The sequence below is a fragment of the Pelobates fuscus genome, chromosome 4, assembly GCF_036172605.1.
Source record: "Pelobates fuscus isolate aPelFus1 chromosome 4, aPelFus1.pri, whole genome shotgun sequence".
NCBI lineage: Eukaryota > Metazoa > Chordata > Amphibia > Anura > Pelobatidae > Pelobates > Pelobates fuscus.
In genome coordinates, this window is record NC_086320.1 from 244,534,259 (window position 1) to 244,554,418 (window position 20,160).

A 20,160-nucleotide genomic window follows, 5' to 3' on the forward strand; every position below is an offset into this window, starting at 1 on the left:
ATTGTACCTGTGTTTTCCATGCTAAATTTGGTCATCGGTAAACGAAGAAAAAAAGGGCTCCGTCAAGAAATTAGTTGCTTTGTACCCATTCTTTATGCAACGCAACAAGTTTGCGCTCAATATACGCAAACGTAATATGTAAAGGTGAACTGCAATCCAAAATTAGGTTAGGTGGTCTTTTTTCAACTAATCTGTAACAGGCACGTTCATGTATTCCTTCTTTAAATCCTTGGCTTCAAAGTGATATAGCGTGTATACAATTTAAGTACGACTAACAAGTCTCTCTGAGAAGGCGGGACTGGGAAGTAGGACATTAAAATGCGACCATCGGAAAACGGATATCCTGCGACGTTTACTTCCAAGTGATGCGTAAATACATGCCCTGTTTTGCACATATTTTTATTATTAGACGCCAAATTTAACGTTACTAATGTTAAAGGCAGTATGGCCATGTTAACATGTTTTCCCTGCCTCTACTAAACTGCAATCGGTGTATTGTTCCTACTCGTCGGTACTTGAAACCTTCGCACATTGTAATAATCATCCTAGGCAGAACCCTTTTTTCTTTTTCTTTACCACGTGTATATTTAAAGCAAACCACAATAGCGGTACATTTCTCGCTTCAGAACGAAACATGAAGTTCCGATGTAAGATTGTGGATGTTAGCTGCTTGAACCACTTCAGTCGTGCGTATCCTTTTATATGTTTCACGTGTTTGCTTTAATCGACTTTTTAGAGAATTTTGATTTGCAGTTCCCGTCTCGATTGATATCCAAATCCTTTTTCATTCCAGATGTACTGTGCAGTAGCTGTATTAATGAGAACCTTTATTAATTTTTTATAGGGGAAATTTTATCGTGTTGACTGTTCTTACAGTTTTTCCCTCTATCGTTTTGAGCATTTTCACTGTTTACACTTTTTTTTTTTTTTTTTTTTTTTTTTATGAATTCCAATTGTTAACGTGCACGAGAGAAATGATTTAGTCTAACAAACATAACATTACTGCAAAGATCATGGAGCTTCTCAAGATGGCTATCAATCAGTGAGCCACAATTACTTATATGGTCTCTGCTGTCATATAATGCAGGCATTTAATGCCCTATGACCACATATACTGTCATGTATTAAAGGGACACTGTAGGTACCCAGACTACTTAAAGGGACACTGTAGGCACCCAGACCACTTCTGCCCATTGGAGTGGTCTGGGTGCCAACTCCCATCACCCTTAACCCTGCAAGTGTAATTATTGCAGTTTTTTATTTAAACTGCAATAATTACCTTGCAGGGTTAAGTCCTCCCCTAGTGGCTGTCTATTAGACAGCCACTAGAGGGAACTTCCTGCTCTATAGCACAGGTTTTCTGTGCTAGAGCGTCGCTGGACGTCCTCACACTGTGTGAGGACCTCCAGCGTCGCTCAAATCCCCATAAGAAAGCATTGAAAATCGCTTTCAATGCTTTCCTATGGGGTGCGCTTATGCACATGCGCGGCATTGCCGCGCATGCGCATTAGGTCTCCTCGGCCGGTGGGTTGGGATCAGTCTCGCCCACCGGTGACGTAGGCAGAAGGTGGAGCGGCGGGGGAGGAGCAGGCAGCGACGTGGGACATGACGCTGCCTCAGGTAAGTCACTGAAGGGGTTTTCACCCCTTCAGTAACTGGGGATTGGGGGGTGGGAGGGAGAGGAATCCTGCAGTGCCAGGAAAGCTGATTGTTTTCCTGGCACTGGAGATTCCCTTTAAGCTAATTGAAATAGTCTGGGTGCTGGGACCCTTTTGAGCTCTAAGTCTGCCGTCTGTGGCCACTGGGGGCGCTTCTGGAATCCAAATGGACATTTGATCCATTATCTGACTCTGGACGTCCTCACGGAACTCCAGCGCCAGAATTTCCCCACAGGAAAGCATTGAATAATGCTTTCCTATGGGGAGGTCTAATGTGTGCGAAGCCTTTGCCGCGCCTGCGCATTAGGTCTCTGCCGGCTGACAGTGGGGGAGGAACATGGGCGGAGCCTGACTCAGCACCAAGGAACATTGGCGCTAAATTCAGGTAAGTGTAAGATGTATATTACTGCTGCTACCAAATAGCTCCAGGTATCAATAGATAACTGAGGGTCCCTTCTGTAAGCTGGGGCCACAATTGGGGGGCCTCAGACTGGCAGATTAGTGAATGCTGCACATAGCCATTTAATCCATTTATTAAATACAACAGTTGAACAATTTTCTTTAGCTGCTGTAATTCTGAATCCTTTTGGGTTGTCCACTATAGGAACCCCTTTGAAGGTGACCACAGGAAAGCAAAGATTTGAGGAGAGTCTCTGAAATCTGTTTAACCCCTTAACGCCGTTACGGAATTTTATGCCGTCCCGCATTAAATGGCCTTTAACCCCTTAAGGACCGGACTGTTTTTGCGATGTTGTACATTTGCGACCAGGCATCTTTTTACACTTTTGTGATGTTTGTGTTTAGCTGTAATTTTCCGCTCTCTCATTTACTGTTCCTATACAAATTATATATTGTTTTTTTCAGGACAAAAGGGGCTTTCTTTACATACCATTATTTATATAATCTCATGTAATTTAATTTTAAAAAAATGAAAAAATATGATGAAAAATTGAAAAAAATACATGTTTTTTGACTTTTATGTGAAAAATCTTTTACTCATCTACAAAAGCGAATTGAAAAAAACTGCTAAATAGATTCAAAATGTTGTCCTGAGTTTAAAAATACCCAGTGTTTACATGCTTTTTGCTATTTTTTTGCATGTTATAGGGCTATAAGTACAAGTAGGATATTGCGGTTTCAAAACATACATTTTTAAAATGTATCAATAGTGACATTGTAACACTATTATCTGTCATAAATCGCTGAATAACACCCCACATGTACATATTTTTTTTAAAGTAGACAACCCAGGGTATTCAATATGGGGTATGTCCAGACTTTTTTAGTAGCCACTTAGTCGCAAACACTGGCCAAAGTTAGCGTTCATATTTGTTTTTGTGTGAAAAAAGTAAAAAACTAAATTGAACGCTAATTTTGGCCAGTGTTTGTGACTAAGTGGTTACTAAAAAAGACTGGACATACCCCATTTGCAATACCTTGGGTTGTCTTCTTTTGCAAATGGTATGCCATCATGGGGGTGGTAATTCTCATTCCTGGGCTACCATACGCTCTCAAAGGCAACATAACAAACCTGGCCATTTTCAATGTAAAAATATTTGACCCTGTAACTTTCAAAAACGCTATAAAACCTGTACATGGGGGGTGCTGTTATACTCAGGAAACTTTGCTGAACACAAATATTAGTGTTTCAAAACTGGAAAATGTATCACAACAATTATATCATCAGTAAAAGTGCTGTTTGTGTGTGGAAAATGCAAAAAAAAGTCACTTTCACTGACAATATCATCGCTGTGATATGTTTTACTGTTTTGAATCACTAATATTTGTGTTCAGCGAAGTCTCCCGAGTAAAACAGTTCCCCCCCCCATGTACAGGTTTTAGGGTGTCGTAGAACGTTACAGGGTAAAATACAGTGATAGCAAATTAAATTCTCTGGACTTTCGGCCTGGGTTGGCAGGCAGATCCCTTAAATTGCAATCAATAAAATAACTTAATTATGTAAAAATATTACATAAATACGCACGTAGAATTTAAATATATATGCATATTTATATATTTGAAGTCTACGTGTATATTTATATCATTATTTATGTAATTTTGTATATGGACATATGAATAGTTCGTATTCTTTTATTTATTTATAGATATATATACAATTTCATTCTAAGTGTATTTTTATATAAATATATATATATATATATTAATATCAAAATACAGTTAGAATAAAATTTCGTATAGATATATATTTTTTTAATTTTTTATTATTTAAAAAAAATGTATTTAATTTACTTATTATTTGTATTTTATAATAATATATATATATATACAATATATATATATATATATATATATATATTATATACGTGTGTAATTTAATTATAAGTGTATTTTTATATTAATATATGTACATATTAATATAAAAATACACTTAGTATGACATTATATATATATATATATATATATATATATATATATATATATATATATATACTATATAGGTATAATATACCGTATATACTCGAGTATAAGCCGACCCGAATATAAGCCGAGGCCCCTAATTTTACCCCCAAAAAATGGGAAAACTTATTGACTCGAGTATAAGACTAGGGTGGGAAATGCAGCAGCTACTGGTAAATTTCTAAATAAAATTAGATCCTAAAAAAATTATATTAATTGAATATTTATTTACAGTGTGTGTATATAATGAGTGCAGTGTGTGTGTGTATGAGTGCAGTGTGTGTGTATGAGTGCAGTGTGTGCAGTGTGTGTGTGTGTGTGTGTGCAGTGTGTGTGTGTGTGTGTGTGCAGTGTGTGTGTGTGTGTGAGTGCAGTGTGTGTTTTGTGTATGTGTTGGTGGGGGTGGGCATTTTGATTGTTATATTATTAATTATTTTATTAATTATTATTTTATTTTTTAATATTATTATTTTTTTTTTTATTATTATTATTTTTTTCGTACCCCCCTCCCTGCTTGCTAGCTGGCGGTCCAGTGGCATTGGTAGTTCAGTGGGCGGGAGAGGGGGGCTGTCAGAGCTGTAACTTACCTGTCTTGCAGCTCCTGTCAGCTCTCTCCTCCTCCGCGCCGTCCGGTCAGCTCTTCTGTCAGCTCCCACTGTAAGTGCTCTCGCGAGATTTACACTGGGAGCTGACCGAGGTGCTGAATGGACGGCGCGGAGGAGGCGAGAGCTGACAGGAGCTGCAGGAGAGGTAAGTAACGCTCTCTGCAGCCCCCACAGCCCCAGTCTGTATTATGGCAATGCAAATTGCCATAATACAGACTATTGACTCTAGTATAAGCCGAGTTGGGGTTTTTCAGCACAAAAAATGTGCTGAAAAACTCTGCTTATACTCGAGTATATACGGTATGTCTATATATCATATATATATATATATATACACATATATAATAATATTTTTTTTTATTAACTTTAACCCTTCCCGCCGTTACGACGTGCTATGCCGTCACGCATTTAGTGGGCTTTAAAGCCGTTGCGACGGCATAGCACGCTGTAACAGCTTTAAGCCCTGGAGTGCCCGGGATACTTACCTTCCCGGCGCTCCGCTTCTGGTGGACTGCCTCACAGCCCAGGCAGCCCTCCCACGGCAAATCAGGCCCCCAGGGGCCATGTGATCGACTCAAAGAGCGATCACATGGCCCCCTATAGCTGGCTGTGGATCTGCCAGCAGGGGGACTGTCTAAAATATCAGACAGTCCCCCTGCTGGTAGGTAGTGTAAAAAAAAAAAAAATTAAACATGTTATAAAATAAAATAAATATTTTTATATATATATATATAATATATATGTATATTATATATATTTAACGTCATACATAGTGTAGTTTAATACTAATATAGGTACATATATTAGTATTAAAATACACTTAGAATGACGTTACATATATATATATAATATACATATATTATATATATAATAGATATATACACATGTATTATATATATAAATACGTATAATTACAATAATAAATAAATAAAATATTGAAACAAAATGTAATATAAATTATGTATCCATATGTAATTTCATTCTAACTGTATTTTGTTATTAATATATATATGTAACAAAATACACTTAGAACGACATTCTATATATATATATCTATCTATATATAAAATACAAATAACCGCAAATATATATATATATATAGATAAATACATATAATTACATAAAAGATTACATTAGTATACACGTAGAATTTAAATACCTATAAATGCATATATATTAAAATTCTACGTGTATATTTAAGTAATCTTTTAACATAATTAGGTAATTTGATTAATTAAAATTTGATTGACATACCTGACAACACAGGGAGAAAGTGCAGAGAATTTAATTTGCATGCACTATATTTGACCCTGTAACTCTCCAAGACAACATAAAACCTGTACATGGGGGGTACTGTTTTACTCGGGAGACTTCGCTTAACTCACATATTAGTGTTTCAAATTGGTAAATTGTATTACAACGATGATATTTTAAGTAAAAGTGAAGTTTTTTGCATTTTTTACAAACGAACTGCACTTTTATGGACTATATCATTGTTGTAATATGTTTTACTGTTTTAAAATACTAATATTTGTGTTTAGTGAAGTCTCCCGAGAATAACAGTACCCCCCATGTACTGGTTTCATGGTGTTTTGGAAAGTTAGAGAGTCACATATAAGGCTTGTATTTCATTTTTTTTGACATTGAAATTTGCCAGATTGGTTATGTTGCCTTTGAGAGCGTATGGTAGCCCAGGAATGAGAATTACCCCCATGATGGCATACCATTTGCAAAAGTAGACAACCCAAGGTATTGCAAGTGGGGTATGTCCAGTCTTTCTTAGTAGCCACTTAGTCACAAACACTGGCCAAATATTTGTTTTTTGCTTTTTTAACACAAAAACAAATATGAACGCTAACTTTGGCCAGTGTTTGTAACTAAGTGGCTACTAAAAAAGACTGGACATACCCCACTTGCAATACCTTTGGTTGTCTACTTTTTCAAATGGCATGCCATTATGGGGGTAATTCTCAATCCTGGGCTACCACACTGTCTCAAAGGTAACATTACCAAAATGGCAAATTTCTATTTGAAAATGGAATGTTCTATATTTGACCCTGTAACTTTCTAAAACACCATAAAACCTGTTAATGGGGGATACTGTTGTACTCGTGAGACATCGCTGATTACAAATATGTGCATTTTTGTGCAGTAAAACCTAACAATATTATGACATTCACAGCTAAAATGTCAGACGGAAATACAAATTTTTTAAAAAAAAAAATCTTATTTTCTCACATTTTTTTTTTATTTTATTCATAATGAATTATGTTCCATATATGAATAGTTAATGATAAATTAAAGCCCTGTTTCTCCTGAACAAAATTATATATAAAAGGTGTGGGTGCATATAATATGAAAGAGGGGAACTACGGGTGAACAGACATATAGCGCAAATTCCAGTTTTTGTTTACGTTTTGTTTTGATCAGAACGTGCACTATTGACTCCGTCCTGAAGGGGTTAACTTTACATTTTTTTTATGATTTTACAGCAGCAGGGAGACTGCCTGTCAGCACAGACAGTCCCCCTGCAGGCAGACACATGGACACCTATTGTGACCATGTGGTCGCCCTGTTGGGCGATCACATGGCCACAGGGGTCCTAATTCGCCATGGGGAGACTGTCTGGGCTGCAGGAAGTCTCCCCACAACGGGAGCACCGCCGATCGCCGCCGGGGGAACGACGGCGATCGGGTAAGTACATTTTAAATTTAGGACGGTTCAGGACGGTCGGCAATGGAAAAATGCCGATGACTGTCCTGAACCGTCCTGCGTCCTTAAGGGGTTACCTCCACTGCGATCTGCTTCGGGTGGACTGCCTGACAGCCCAGGCAGCCCTCCCCTGGCAAATCAGGCCCTCTGGGGCATTGCTGCCTGTGGATCTGCCTGCGGAGGGACTGTCTGGGCTCTCATTCAGTCCTCCTGCTGGTGGTAAATGTAGATATGTGTGTATATGTAAAAAAGCAGAAACAAAATCGTATCTTGCAATACTATTTTTTTTTTTTTTTTTATTTACCGTATATACTCGGGTATAAGACGAGTTTTTCAGCACATTCTTTGTGCTGAAAACCCCCCACTCGTCTTATACTCGAGTCAATGTCTGTATTTTGGCAACTTACATTGCCATAATACAGACCACGACTGCCGGGCTCATTACAAGCCCAGCGGTCCTGTTGTTACTTACCTTCACAGCAGCTCATGTCAGCTCCCTTCTCTCTCCTCCCGTCCGGTCAGCTCCACTGAAAGTCTCGCGAGAGCCGCGGGGGTCAGAGTGTTGCCACGGGTTACCTTGGCAACGCTCCGCACGGCACTCACACCGCGAGACTTACAAGGGAGCTGAACGGTCCGGAGGTGAGAGAAGGGAGCTGACAGTAGCTGCAGGAAAGGTAAGTAAGAGCTCTCTGCCAGCCCCCCCCCCCCACACACACACACTGCACAGCCCATCCACTGGACCACCAGGGAATGAGAGCCCCCTCCCTGGCCAGCTAACAAGCAGGGAGGGGGTACAAAAAAATAAAAATAAGTAAAAATGTAAATAATAATAAAATTAAAATAAAATATCAATAATATTAAAAAAATATATATATTAAAATAATAATATAAACATTCCCACCCCCCACCAAGTCTCTGCATCACACCCATACACTGCACTCATACACCCACACACTGCAAATAAATATTCAATTAAAATAATTTTTGGGGGATATAATTTTATTTAGAAATGTACCAGTAGCTGCTGCATTTCCCACCCTAGTCTTATACTCGAGTCAATACGTTTTTTCCCAGTTTTTTTGAGAGTAAAATTAGGGGTCTCGACTTATATTTGGGTCGACTTATACTCGAGTATATACGGTATATATTTTTTTTATTTTTTTAATTGGACTAAAATTATTTTTTAATGACCAGCTTTCGGGAGAACCTCCATTTTTGAGTTGTGATACGGGGTTTAAAGCGACATGAGTGCAGATAAGACACAGGTCTGATAGAAAGTAGACAACATTCTTGCAGAGGGTCGTAAATATCTTTCTGAAGATCAGAGTGAGGGGGGAGAGGGAGAAAAACAAGCAGGCAGTGGAGAAGATGGTACACTTTAAACATATACATACATACATACATACATGCACACACACACAAATATATATGTATATGCAAATAAATGCACATGAACTCATACACAAATATAAATGCACAGTCACATATATAAGTATACATGCATAAGAGTATGGGAAAGAATAGTTCTACACATAGTACTTCGTATATTGGTAGAATAAACATATTGGAATGCTTTTTAAAGTGTTGATACATTTTACGGTTGCCTCAGGCTAGCTGAGGGTTGGACCGCTTGGCTGTCCTTGTCCCCGATCCTGGAGAGCGGTAGAAAGCTCCAATTCAGCAACTAGCAATCTTCTTGCGAGTGTGAAATATCCCTGGAGCTCTGAGCAGAGCTAGTGATCAGCATTTCCTTACAGGCTGCGAGTTTACGGTAAGAAGTCTGGTTTATTGAATGAAAAGGTATTGCTTATATACATATTTTCAGGCCAGAGGCACACCCCTCTGGACCTGATGGAACACAGTGTTACAAGGGACAATAACCAATAGGAACTAAGTGCATCTTTTCAAACCCTCCTCTCTATCCTGGAGATAATTAGCTTAAATGGTTACAGTAACTTAATTATCTCCAGGTACAGGCAATACTCTGGTTTTGAATTTACACAAAAAAACACATAAAAATCCACAACTCCTACAATATATTTTTTTAACTTATACATTCAACATATCCCCAGACAGCTTGGATCTGGCACAAGATATCCAAAAAGTGCTCAGATCTCACGAATAGGATGGGAACGACATGGAGATAAAGTTTGTCTCCAGGGTTGTTCGGCAAAAGTCAACCCAGTAATTAGCTCCCCAATGTTCAGGCACGTGTTCGTGCATACGAACGACGACCACCCAGCCATTCGTCAATTAAGCAGCGGTTAACCACAAACCGCAGCTTCTGGGTGGCTAATAAGGGGCACACTCCTCATGCAGGGAGGTCAGTTGTTCGGTAGTTTATTCGGTGATTCAGAGGTAAACGGCGTTAACAAGTGAGAAACCGCAGTTTCTTGACGGTTAATAGACGGCACTCGCCATAGGCCGGGTGGTCGGTCATTTGTGCATATGAATGATTTGGGGAAGGTTTTCGTGGGGTTTATTATAGTAACATAAACAGCAACAATGTAGCTAAAGTGGCAGACAGAGGGTACTTTGTAACAATACATATGACAGAACAGTAAGATAATGTGGGGGAGTTTTCATGTAAAGTGTTGGTAGTGGGTCAGGAAACCCAAATCAATATTTAGTCTGTGCATATTCGTTTTGCCATTTAATAGCTCGGTGGTTTCCCCAATGTAGCATCCTAGGTGGTATTTGGTACATTGAATCATGTATACCACATTGCTTGATGTGCAGGAGTATAATCCTTTAATGCTGTAGGTTTTATTGTTGTGTGTGGCTGTGTTGTCTGTGCATATGTGCTGACACAGTTTACAGCAAGGTTTTTTTTTTGCATTGACTGGTCATGTTTTCTTTATTCTTCCCATCAGTGGGTAGCTTCCTGTTGAATAATATTTTGTTGGAGGTTTGGTTGTCTGAAGGCCAAAATTGGTGTTTCAGAGAGAATTTTTCAGAGTCTCATCTTCTGTTAACATTGGTTGTAGGTCTTTAATGATTTTCCGTATTTCCTCAAGAGCTGGGTTGGAGACGACCACAAGTGGCACCTATTTTTTTTCTCTTTGTACTGTAGCAGGCGTTTTTACAGCCAAATTGATTTGTTTGGTAATAGTCTTTGGTTTGTAGCCTTTCTGTCTCATAGATTGGGAGAGTACATTTAGATGGGAATTACGGTCATTCCATTTTTAGTTTGTATGGAATGTGTTAAGAGTCATGGAACTGTCTGTTTTTCTTAGCTTTCAGTACAAATTAGGAAGATATTATCGATACAGCGATATTTGGATGTTTTTTTTTTTTTTTTTTTTTTTGTTTTTTTTTTTAGTAAATCTGTTTATTGAGATGATATAATCAACATAAGTGGCTCGCAGGCCAAGCAAAAACGTAATATTTTCAAAACAAGATAAGGCCAGCATAGAATATTCTAGTATCAGAACAGTCTGAGTAAAACAATCTTAGTACAGTTAACCCGTTAACGCCGTTACGGCGTTCCATGCCGTCCCCATTATAATGGGCTTTAAAGCCGTTGCGGCGGCATGGAACGCCGTAACGGCTTTGAGCCCCAGGAGGTAAGTTATACTTACCTCCGCCGCGATCCTCTTCTGGGGGGCTGCCTGACAGCCCAGGCAGCCCTCCCACGGCAAATGAGGCCCCCGGGGGCCATGTGATCGCTCTCAAAGAGCGATCACATGGCCCCCTATAGCTGGCTATGGATCTGCCTGCAGGGGGACTGTCTAAAATATCAGACAGTCCCCCTGCTGGTAAGAAAGTATAAAAAAAGAAATTAAACATGTTAAAAAATAAATTGAAAATATTTTTATATATATATAATATGTATATATATTATATATATAATATATATACATATTATATATATGTAACGTCATACAAAGTGTATTTTAATACTAATATAAGTATATATATTAGCATTAAAATACACTTAGAATGATGTTACATATATATAATATGTATATATATTATATATATAATAGATGTACATATATATATTATATATATATACGTATAATTAAAATAATAAATAAAATAATAAAATAAATAAATAAAATATTGAAACAAAATTTAATATAAATTATATATTCATATGTAATTTCATTCTAACTGTATTTTGTTATTAATATATATATATTGGTAACAAAATACACTTAGAATGGCATTCTATATATATCTATCTATATATAAAATACAAATAACCGCAAATATATATATATAGATAAATACATATAATTACATAAAAAATTACATTAGTATACACGTAGAATTTAAATACATATATATGTATATATATTAAAATTCTACATGTATATTTAAATAATCTTTTAACATAATTATGTGATTTGATTAATTAAAATTTGATTGACATGCCTGACAACACAGGGAGAAAGTGCAGAGAATTTAATTTGCAAGCACCATATTTGACCCTGTAATACTCCACGACACCATAAAACCTGTACATAGGGGGTACTGTTTTACTCGGGAGACTTCGCTGAACTCAAATATTAGTGTTTCAAACTGGTAAATTATATTACAACGATGATATTTTAAGTAAAAGTGACGTTTTTTGCATTTTTTACAAACAAACGGCACTTTTATGGACTATATTATTGTTGTAATATGTTTTACCGTTTTAAAACACTAATATTTGTGTTTAGTGAAGTCTCCCGAGAATAACAGTACCCCCCATGTACAGGTTTTATGGTGTTTTGGAAAGTTAGAGAGTCACATATAAGGCTTGCGTTTCATTTTTTTCACATTGAAATTTGCTAGATTGGTTATGTTGCCTTTGAGAGCGTATGGTAGCCCAGGAATGAGAATTACCCCCATGATGGCATACCATTTGCAAAAGTAGACAACCCGAGGTATTGCAAGTGGGGTATGTCCAGTCTTTCTTAGTAGCCACTTAGTCACAAACACTGGCCAAATATTCGTTTTTTGCTTTTTTCACACAAAAACAAATATGAACGCTAACTTTGGCCAGTGTTTGTGACTAAGTGGCTACTAACAAAGACTAAACATACCCCACTTTCAATACCTTGGCTTGTCTACTTTTTCAAATGGTATGCCATTATGGGGGTAATTCTCATTCCTGGGCTACCACACCGTCTCAAAGGTAACATTACTAATCTGGCAAATTTCAATTTGAAAATGGAACGTTCTATATTTGACCCTGTAACTTTCCAAAACAACATAAAACCTGTTAATGGGGGGTACTGTTGTACTCGTGAGACATCGCTGATTACAAATATGTGCATTTTGTTGCAGTAAAACCTAACAGTATTATGACATTTACAGCTAAAATGTGAGGCGGAACTACACATTTTTAAAAAATAAATAAATTTCTCACAGTTTTTTTTATTTTATTCATAATAAATTATATTCCATATATGAATAGTTAATGGTAAATTAAAGCCCTGTTTCTCCTGAACAAAATGATATATAATAAGTGTGGGTGCATATAATATGAAAGAGGGGAACTACGGGTGAACAGACATATAGCGCAAATTCCAGTTTTTGTTTACGTTTTGTTTTGATCAGAACGTGCACTATTGACTCCGTCCTGAAGGGGTTAAACTTCACAAAATCAGGTAAACAGAGTATTGACCTAGGTTGACAAATTCCGTGGTTACTTCCCTTTATCTGTGGGAGCAGAGAGCAGGAATCAGTTTTGAGCGCCTTCATGTAGTATTTGTGTGTATATGAGTATTTATTCACGGCGTGATGTAATTCTGGCTAGACATGGATTACAGTTGGCGCTTGCCTATGGTGAACAGGGGGTAAATATGTCACATAAGTAGTTACTACCTTAGATAGTTGAGGCTGGTTCGGGGTGTAATATAGTTTCAGGGGAGGGAGACCAGTGAGTCTCGAGTTTAGAGCTATGTGGGGTCGGGTCAGCAAAGGTCGGAAGATAGAGTATGGGCAATGACACCAGCAAGTCTTCCACATATGTGGGATTGTTGGTGGTAGGATCCCAGGTGTAATCCGGGGTACATCCGGGGAGAGATATAATCTGTTCAGTGATGTTGAAGTACCCCCCGTTAGGTAAGGTATGTGAAAGACCTATCCTACAACACCTCCATGTCCCGACGCCCCCACCCTAAGTGGCCAAATGCTCAGACTGAAGGTAGAAAACTAAGTCCCAATGCAAGTGCTGACCCCTCCCATGCGATACCCATCCAAAGCGGAGCCCAAAACATGTTCACCGGTCACCCCTACCTCAACATCGCTGAGTCACCTATTGGTTCTAAGAGCCTCTGATCACTCCTGTCATGGGCGGTGTTTTCTGTTGCGTGTGCATGTGCAGGGTTTCTGTCAGTCCATGTGTCAAGATGCCAGTGAATTGGATCAGAGCGTATTCAGATTGTGGAATGTCCAGTACAGTAAGTGTCCCTGAAGGCGATTTCTACCCTCAGAGTCTTCCGTCCAACGTCAGGTCCTAACTCGTAGGTTTCTAGTCAGTGATTCCTATTCTGTCAGTTGTCACGGAGCTCCACCTATCTGCTTAAGTCCAGTCTGTCCAGTTTCGATCTCAGACCCCTCGAGACCCTGCGATCAGAGGGAGGAAAAGAAAGGAAAGGAGATTAGGAGGAGGGGAGCATTGGTGCATGCGCCGTGTGTCTCTGATTGTCTCCATCTTGTCGGTACTGAGTAATATAGTAAAACCAGGGCATCCACATGTCGGTGTGCCTGGTTCTTCGACCTGTGATGGTGGCGTGTGCCTCCTCCGCCCCCTGAATATCTTCGACCCGGTGAATCCATTCTTGTTTAGTTGGCACCGTATCCGTTTTCCAATGTGCTGGAATGTTGGCCTTAGCGGCGTTAAGCAAGTGCCGCAGTATCGACTTTTTATACACTGGTATGGGCTGTGTAGAGGCGTGTAGCAGGGCCAGTTCCGCATTCCAATTGGGTATGTCTCTCAGGATGAGCGTCACCTCGTCCCTGATCATGATCCAATATGGGGTGATGAGTTTGCACTCCCACCAGATATGTAGTACAGTGCCGCGTTCTTCCTGGCATCTCCAGCACACTGGTGGGATTGATGGGAAAATTCGGTGAAGTAGTGCCGGCGTCCGGTACCACAGGGATATCAGCTTGTAATTCATTTCCTGGTAATAAGAGCTCATTGAGCTCTTATGTTGCCAGAGCAACGCGGATTCCCATTGTTGGGTGGTAAGTTCCTTCCCCAGCTGTCCCTCCCATTGCCGCTTAAACGCCATCGGTGCGGGAGTGCCCCCCACCAATAGGTTTTGATAGAGCATCGAAATTGCGTGGGCCAGATCGAGTCCTTGGTCACAGAGTCTTTCGAACCATGTGAGGTCCCTGCGCAACCGTGCATTGTGTGGGATGGAGGCAAGGAAGTGTTTCAGCTGCATGTAACGGAATTGGGAGAGAAGAGTCCAGGGCCTGTCTCCTAGCAGCGATGGGAGATCCCGTAGTTTCCCATCAGCGAGGACTGTATGTATGGGTATATAAGCACGTTCACTCTCGACGGGCCATGCTCCCGCTGGGAGCCCACCTCCCACCCCTTCATTGTGTGTGATCGGTAGCATTGGGCTAGGCGTTGGAGATATGTGTTCCTGCTTCCTCAGTGTTCGCCAACCAATCAGGGTCTGAGAGACCAGTCCCTCAATGCGAGTCGGAGTGATGCGTCTTCCGGCACTCCCCCATACCTGGGCCTCCAGCGTTGAACCTATGAGTCCCCTATCCAGGGTCACCCATTGTTTGGGCGCCGATGTTACATGCCAGTCTAAAACACGTTGCATTACAGCGGCCTGATAATATTTTTTAAAATCAGGGAGCGCTAGACCGCCTTGTGTCCTAGGTCGGCACAGGATGTCATGCCGAAGTCGAGGGCGACCGCCTCGCCAGACATATTTAAGCACTCCCGATTTTAGGGCCGAGAAGAAAGACTCTGGGATGGCAACGGGCGTTGTTTGCATGAGATAGAGGATCCTTGGTAGGACGTTCATTTTAAGTACGGCAACTCTGCCGTGCCATGTAACATGTGGATAGGACCAGTTGGAGAGGTCCATCAGGACGTTCTTGAGGAGGGGTGTAAAGTTGCAGTCGTATATGTCCTCCGGTTCTGTTGTCACCCAGACGCCTAGGTACTTCATTTTGTTGGAGCACCAGCGAAACGCGAATTGCGATTCCAGGGAGCGGACCTCCTCTGTGGGGAGTCTGACGTTTAGTGCCTCACATTTAGGGATGTTGAGTTTGAATCCAGATAGTTGTCCGAATCTGTCAAGTTCTGTGAGGAGGCAAGGTAGCGTTGTTCGGGGATTGCGGACAAAAAAGAGGAGGTCATCAGCGTAAGCCGCCACCTTATGGTGCACTCCTTCCCATTCATAGCCCTTGATGTCTGGGCTTCGTCTGATAGCTTGTAAGAGGGGTTCCAAGTAGAGTGCGAACAACAGCGGTGAGAGCGGGCACCCCTGCCTGGTTCCATTACGGATCGCGAAGTCAGTCGTCGTGGCCCCATTGATTCTCACAGTTGCTCGGGGGTCCATATACAGTGCAGATATCCAAGAGAGGAGCCTTTCACCGCATCCCTGCCATCTCAGCATCTCCATAAGGTATGACCAGTTGACCCGATCAAACGCCTTCTCCGCGTCCGTGGAGAGAAGCATCAATCGGGTCCCATGTCTCCTAGCATGGTGTTGGATGGCGAATAATCTCATGGTGCTATCTCTGGCTTCCCTACCCGGTATGAACCCTGTCTGGTCCTCGTGAATCAGCTCGGGCAGAAGGCATTTAAGGCGGGTAGCCAGGACTTTTGTGAACAGTTTGGAATCCACATTGAGTAATGAGATCGGGCGGTAACTGCCGCAGTGTAATGGATCCTTCCCAGGTTTCAGGAGTACGGAGATGGTAGCAGCTACTGATTCCCTCCCCAGATGTCCCCCCTCTCCGACTGCGTTGAGGGCGTCAGTGAGTCGCGGTAAAAGTATGTCGGAGAAACTTTTATAGTACCCCACAGAGAAGCCGTCTGGTCCTGGTGCCTTACCGGTCTTAGAGGATTTCAGGGCTGCAGCTATTTCTTCAATACCAATTGGAGCTTCCAGGAGTGCCGCAGAATCTTGCTCCAGTCTGTGAATGCCCATTTCAGTCAGATATTCCTGAATCATCGAGCGGTGCCTCACAGTCTCAGCTTCCCCTTTAGGCGGATACAGATTGTACAGTTTTTCATAGAACTGCCTGAATTCCTCCGCAATCTTCTCCGGTAAGGGAGATATCTCCCCGGAGGTCAAGCGGACCTGTCGGATTTGCCTATGGGGCATGGGGCCTTTTAACAGTCGTGCAAGGTACTTGCCACCTTTGTTGGCGTGGGCATAGTAGAAGCCCTTAGAGCGTTGTACAGACCTGAGGTGTCTCTTCAAGAGGAGGGCTTTAAGTTGTCTTCTATGTTCCATCAATTCTCCATAGACCGCATTTAGTTGGGATCTCTTATGACTGCGCTCCAGTGCCGAGATGTAGCGGTGTAGCTCAGTCAGCTCGGACATGAATGCCTTCCGTTTTTGCGAGGCGATGCGTATGAATGTCCCGCGGATCACGCTCTTGTGTGCTTCCCAGAGCGAGATCGGGGAGACATCCGTCGTGTCATTTTCCCTAAAGTACTGCTCTAGTGCCTGATGTAGTTGGTCCTTCGTGTCCATATCTAGTAACAGGGCCTCATTGAGTCTCCAGGTCCATCCTGTTGGTTTGTAGAGTGGGGAGGCCAATTCCATGACAACAGATCCATGTGGCAGGGGTGATGTCGGCTCCAAGTAGGCAAGATAATCCCTCTTGAGTGAGAAAAAGATAATCAATGCGTGAATATGAAGCGCCGAGAAGTAGGTGAAATCCTTCACCGAGGGGTGTAATGTCCTCCAGCAGTCCACCAGTCTGAGGGCCTCCAGTGATTGTCTAATGGACCTAATATGGCGCTGCGATATGCAGCTGTGACCCGTGGAAGAATCCAACGTCGGGTCCAGCGGGGCATTAAAATCGCCTCCTACTATTAGGATTCCATCGGAGAAGTCCTCTAATTGTTGGAGAGCGTTGCGGAGGAAAGGAGCTTGCCTCTTATTAGGTACATAAATGGAAGCTATGGTGTAGATCTTGTCCGCGATGACCCCTTTAAGGAAGAGGTACCTCCCCATTGAGTCCTGTACACGGTCCAGTTCTTCAAATCCCAGGTTGGTCGCCATTAGAATGGCTACACCGGTCTTGTGCGATGCGGGATGATTGCAAAAGTAGTTGGTAGCATAGTGTCGGTTGCGTAATCTGGGTTGTGACCCTTCCTTAAAGTGGGTTTCTTGTAACAGGGCGATTGATACCCGCTTTCGTTGTAGTTCCCTCAATAGGTGCGTCCTGCGTTCGGGGATGTTAAGTCCCCTACAGTTCTGCGTGACAACCTTCAGGGCGCTGTGCGGTAGGCCATAGTGCTCAGTATCGTCGGGAATGCGGGTTAGTGAAGAGCAACCAGTCTATACGCCCGGCAGTCCAATGCAGGAGGAGAGGGGGGAGGGGGAAGAGGAAAGAAAGAGGGAGAAAAAAGAGAGGGGGGGTGTGTGAGAGAACGGGTAGGGGGGAGAGAGGAGGTCAGAGATAGGTAAAGTGAGCGTAGGGGCAGGTTCGTCCAGGGGCCCGAGATACAGGTTTAGTCGTCTGTAAGGGGATTAAAAGGAGGTAAGTATCCCTATTGTCGATACCCTCACAGAATTTGGGTTCTATCCCAAATCTACACCCCCCACCAAGGTGGAGGAGGGTAGTCTCGTGCAGCAGCCGACGTCAATGGGCCTTCACTCCGGTACCAGCCCAGGAGATTAAAGTACCCGTTGCGCAGCCGCACCACTTTTAGCACGAGTGTATATGTGTGGAAGCACGGCTCGGGCTCCGCTCAAAGGATTTCCCACGAGAAGATAGTCAGCACCCGCCTCAACCCACCCCCCGTATTGAGAGCTAGTGGGGAATGTGAATTTCCTTTTGGGCATTAGCGATGAAGGAGCCCACGGACAGTAATCGTTAAGTAGGTTAGGCAATAAATATAAGTGTCCAGGCTAATTCAGTGAATTCCAAGGCTATCCCGTTTTCCCAGGTACAGCCCCAGCATAGAGCACCTCCTTCTAGTCCTCCCACCTATCCCATTAGTCCGCCCCTAGTAGGTCGTCTAGTGATCATATTGTAGATTAATGAACATTTTGCATACGTCAGATCCCCGAGTTGTGAGAGGGAATGTGAGTCTATGGAAAGCAAAACCTAAAAATAACCACGTGCATATGTAGTGATCCATGTAAAACGTAACACGACAAAACAGGTTTATCAAGCCTTAAAACAGTGTTAACACATTTAAGTACGCTCCCCCACCACGGTTCTCCCCCCCCCAGCTCGCCCCGCACCAGAGAGGGGGGGGGGGGCAGGCGGGGGGGGGGGGGGGGGGGAATACACACGTGTTAAAGGGAACGCTCCCGGATGAGGGTCTAACAAACGAATATACCCCGAGATGAACAGATGGGTCTGATATTCCTGCAATCCCATGTGCGTGTCTGGGCGGGGGGCTTGGGAGTCTGCTGCACATACCTGGGGAAGGGGCTGGGGGGGCGGGGGGGAGGGGAAAAAAAAAAGAGGGGGGGGTGAGAAGAGGGGGGGGGGGGGGAAGAGAGGGGGGAGGGAGGGGGGGAGAAAGGAAGGGGGCAGGAGCCGCAAGCCGGTCCCCCACAAGTTAGTTATGTTTATGTAGGCCTCAGGAGTAGGATATGGGTGCGGATCAGGCCATCCATCTTGACAATTGTACGTTCTAAACCCTGAGGCAATATGCAATTAAGTACATCAACATGTGACCCTCTATGGAAAGCGGCAGACAGTGCGGAGGCATGGAATATATCCAACAACCCTCACCCCGCTCCCCCCATCCCCGGACCCACATCAATCCCAGTGCCCAGCTAAGAACCAGTGGCCCACAAGTCCGTGTTGTTCACAGAGGAACCTCGGAGGGAACAGGCCGCATCAGCCCCCCTCCCCCCAAACCCCCCACCCAAAGGTTCAACATTTACGTATGCAGTTAGTGTCACAAATCATGGGACCAGGAATGCCATAGTATAAGGCAATTAATTACGGGAATCACAGCGGTGGAGGGCCCAGTCCAGAGTCCACATGTCCCAATAACCCCCCTCCCAAGATGCCAAGAAAAAGAGGGGGCCCCACAGTACCTGGTCTGTCGTGTGAAACTCACTCATCCAGAGATAATCAGAGCGGAAACTGTCGTCGTCCAGCATCAGGGGTTCATCGCTTGTACCATGGAAAGTTCAGGGGAGCGCGATTATTCCTCCGGGGATGACGGATCCCGGTGTCTTCCAGTCCGGGGGGCATAGGAAGCTCCGGCCGACCGTTGTCTGGGTTCTCTCTGTGGTCTCGGTGGCGGTCCCAGCGGGCCCAAAATCCAGTTGGTGACCGGCTGAGGCGGAAGGCCCAATTCTCCCAGAAAACGCGGGACTTCCTCAGGCCATCTCAGAGTGATCCACCGGTTTTGGTGTCATGCCATCAGGGCGAAGGGGAAGCCCCATTTGTAAGTCACATTGTGTTCCCGCAATGTTGCTGTGATAGGTCGGAGTGCCCGTCTGGCCTCCAGGGTGATAGGAGACAGGTCGTTAAAAAGCGCATTTTGGGCCCCTCTAAAGGGCCAAAAAGCTCGTTCCCGGGCTTTCAGCATGATGGCGTTCTTCACCGGGAAAGAGCTCACACAGCAAATGAGGTCCCTCGGGCCGTCCTCT

The 20,160-nt window shown here is 42.7% G+C and overlaps 1 protein-coding gene across 5 annotated transcripts in view; it reads left to right on the top strand.

Annotated features, from left to right (window-relative positions):
- Window positions 1-319: 319 nt before the first annotated feature.
- HUS1 (HUS1 checkpoint clamp component) overlaps window positions 320-20,160 on the top strand; it is a 191,632-nt gene continuing 171,791 nt past the window's right edge. Inside the window, exon 1 of one of the 5 annotated variants that reach the window (XM_063450627.1) lies at window positions 320-686. In XM_063450627.1, coding sequence (XP_063306697.1) covers window positions 635-686 — 52 coding nt within the window. In that variant the 5' untranslated portion in view covers window positions 320-634. The remainder of the gene's footprint in view (window positions 687-20,160) is intronic. The other 4 variants (XM_063450626.1, XM_063450623.1, XM_063450624.1 and 1 more) reach the window with 4 other exon arrangements.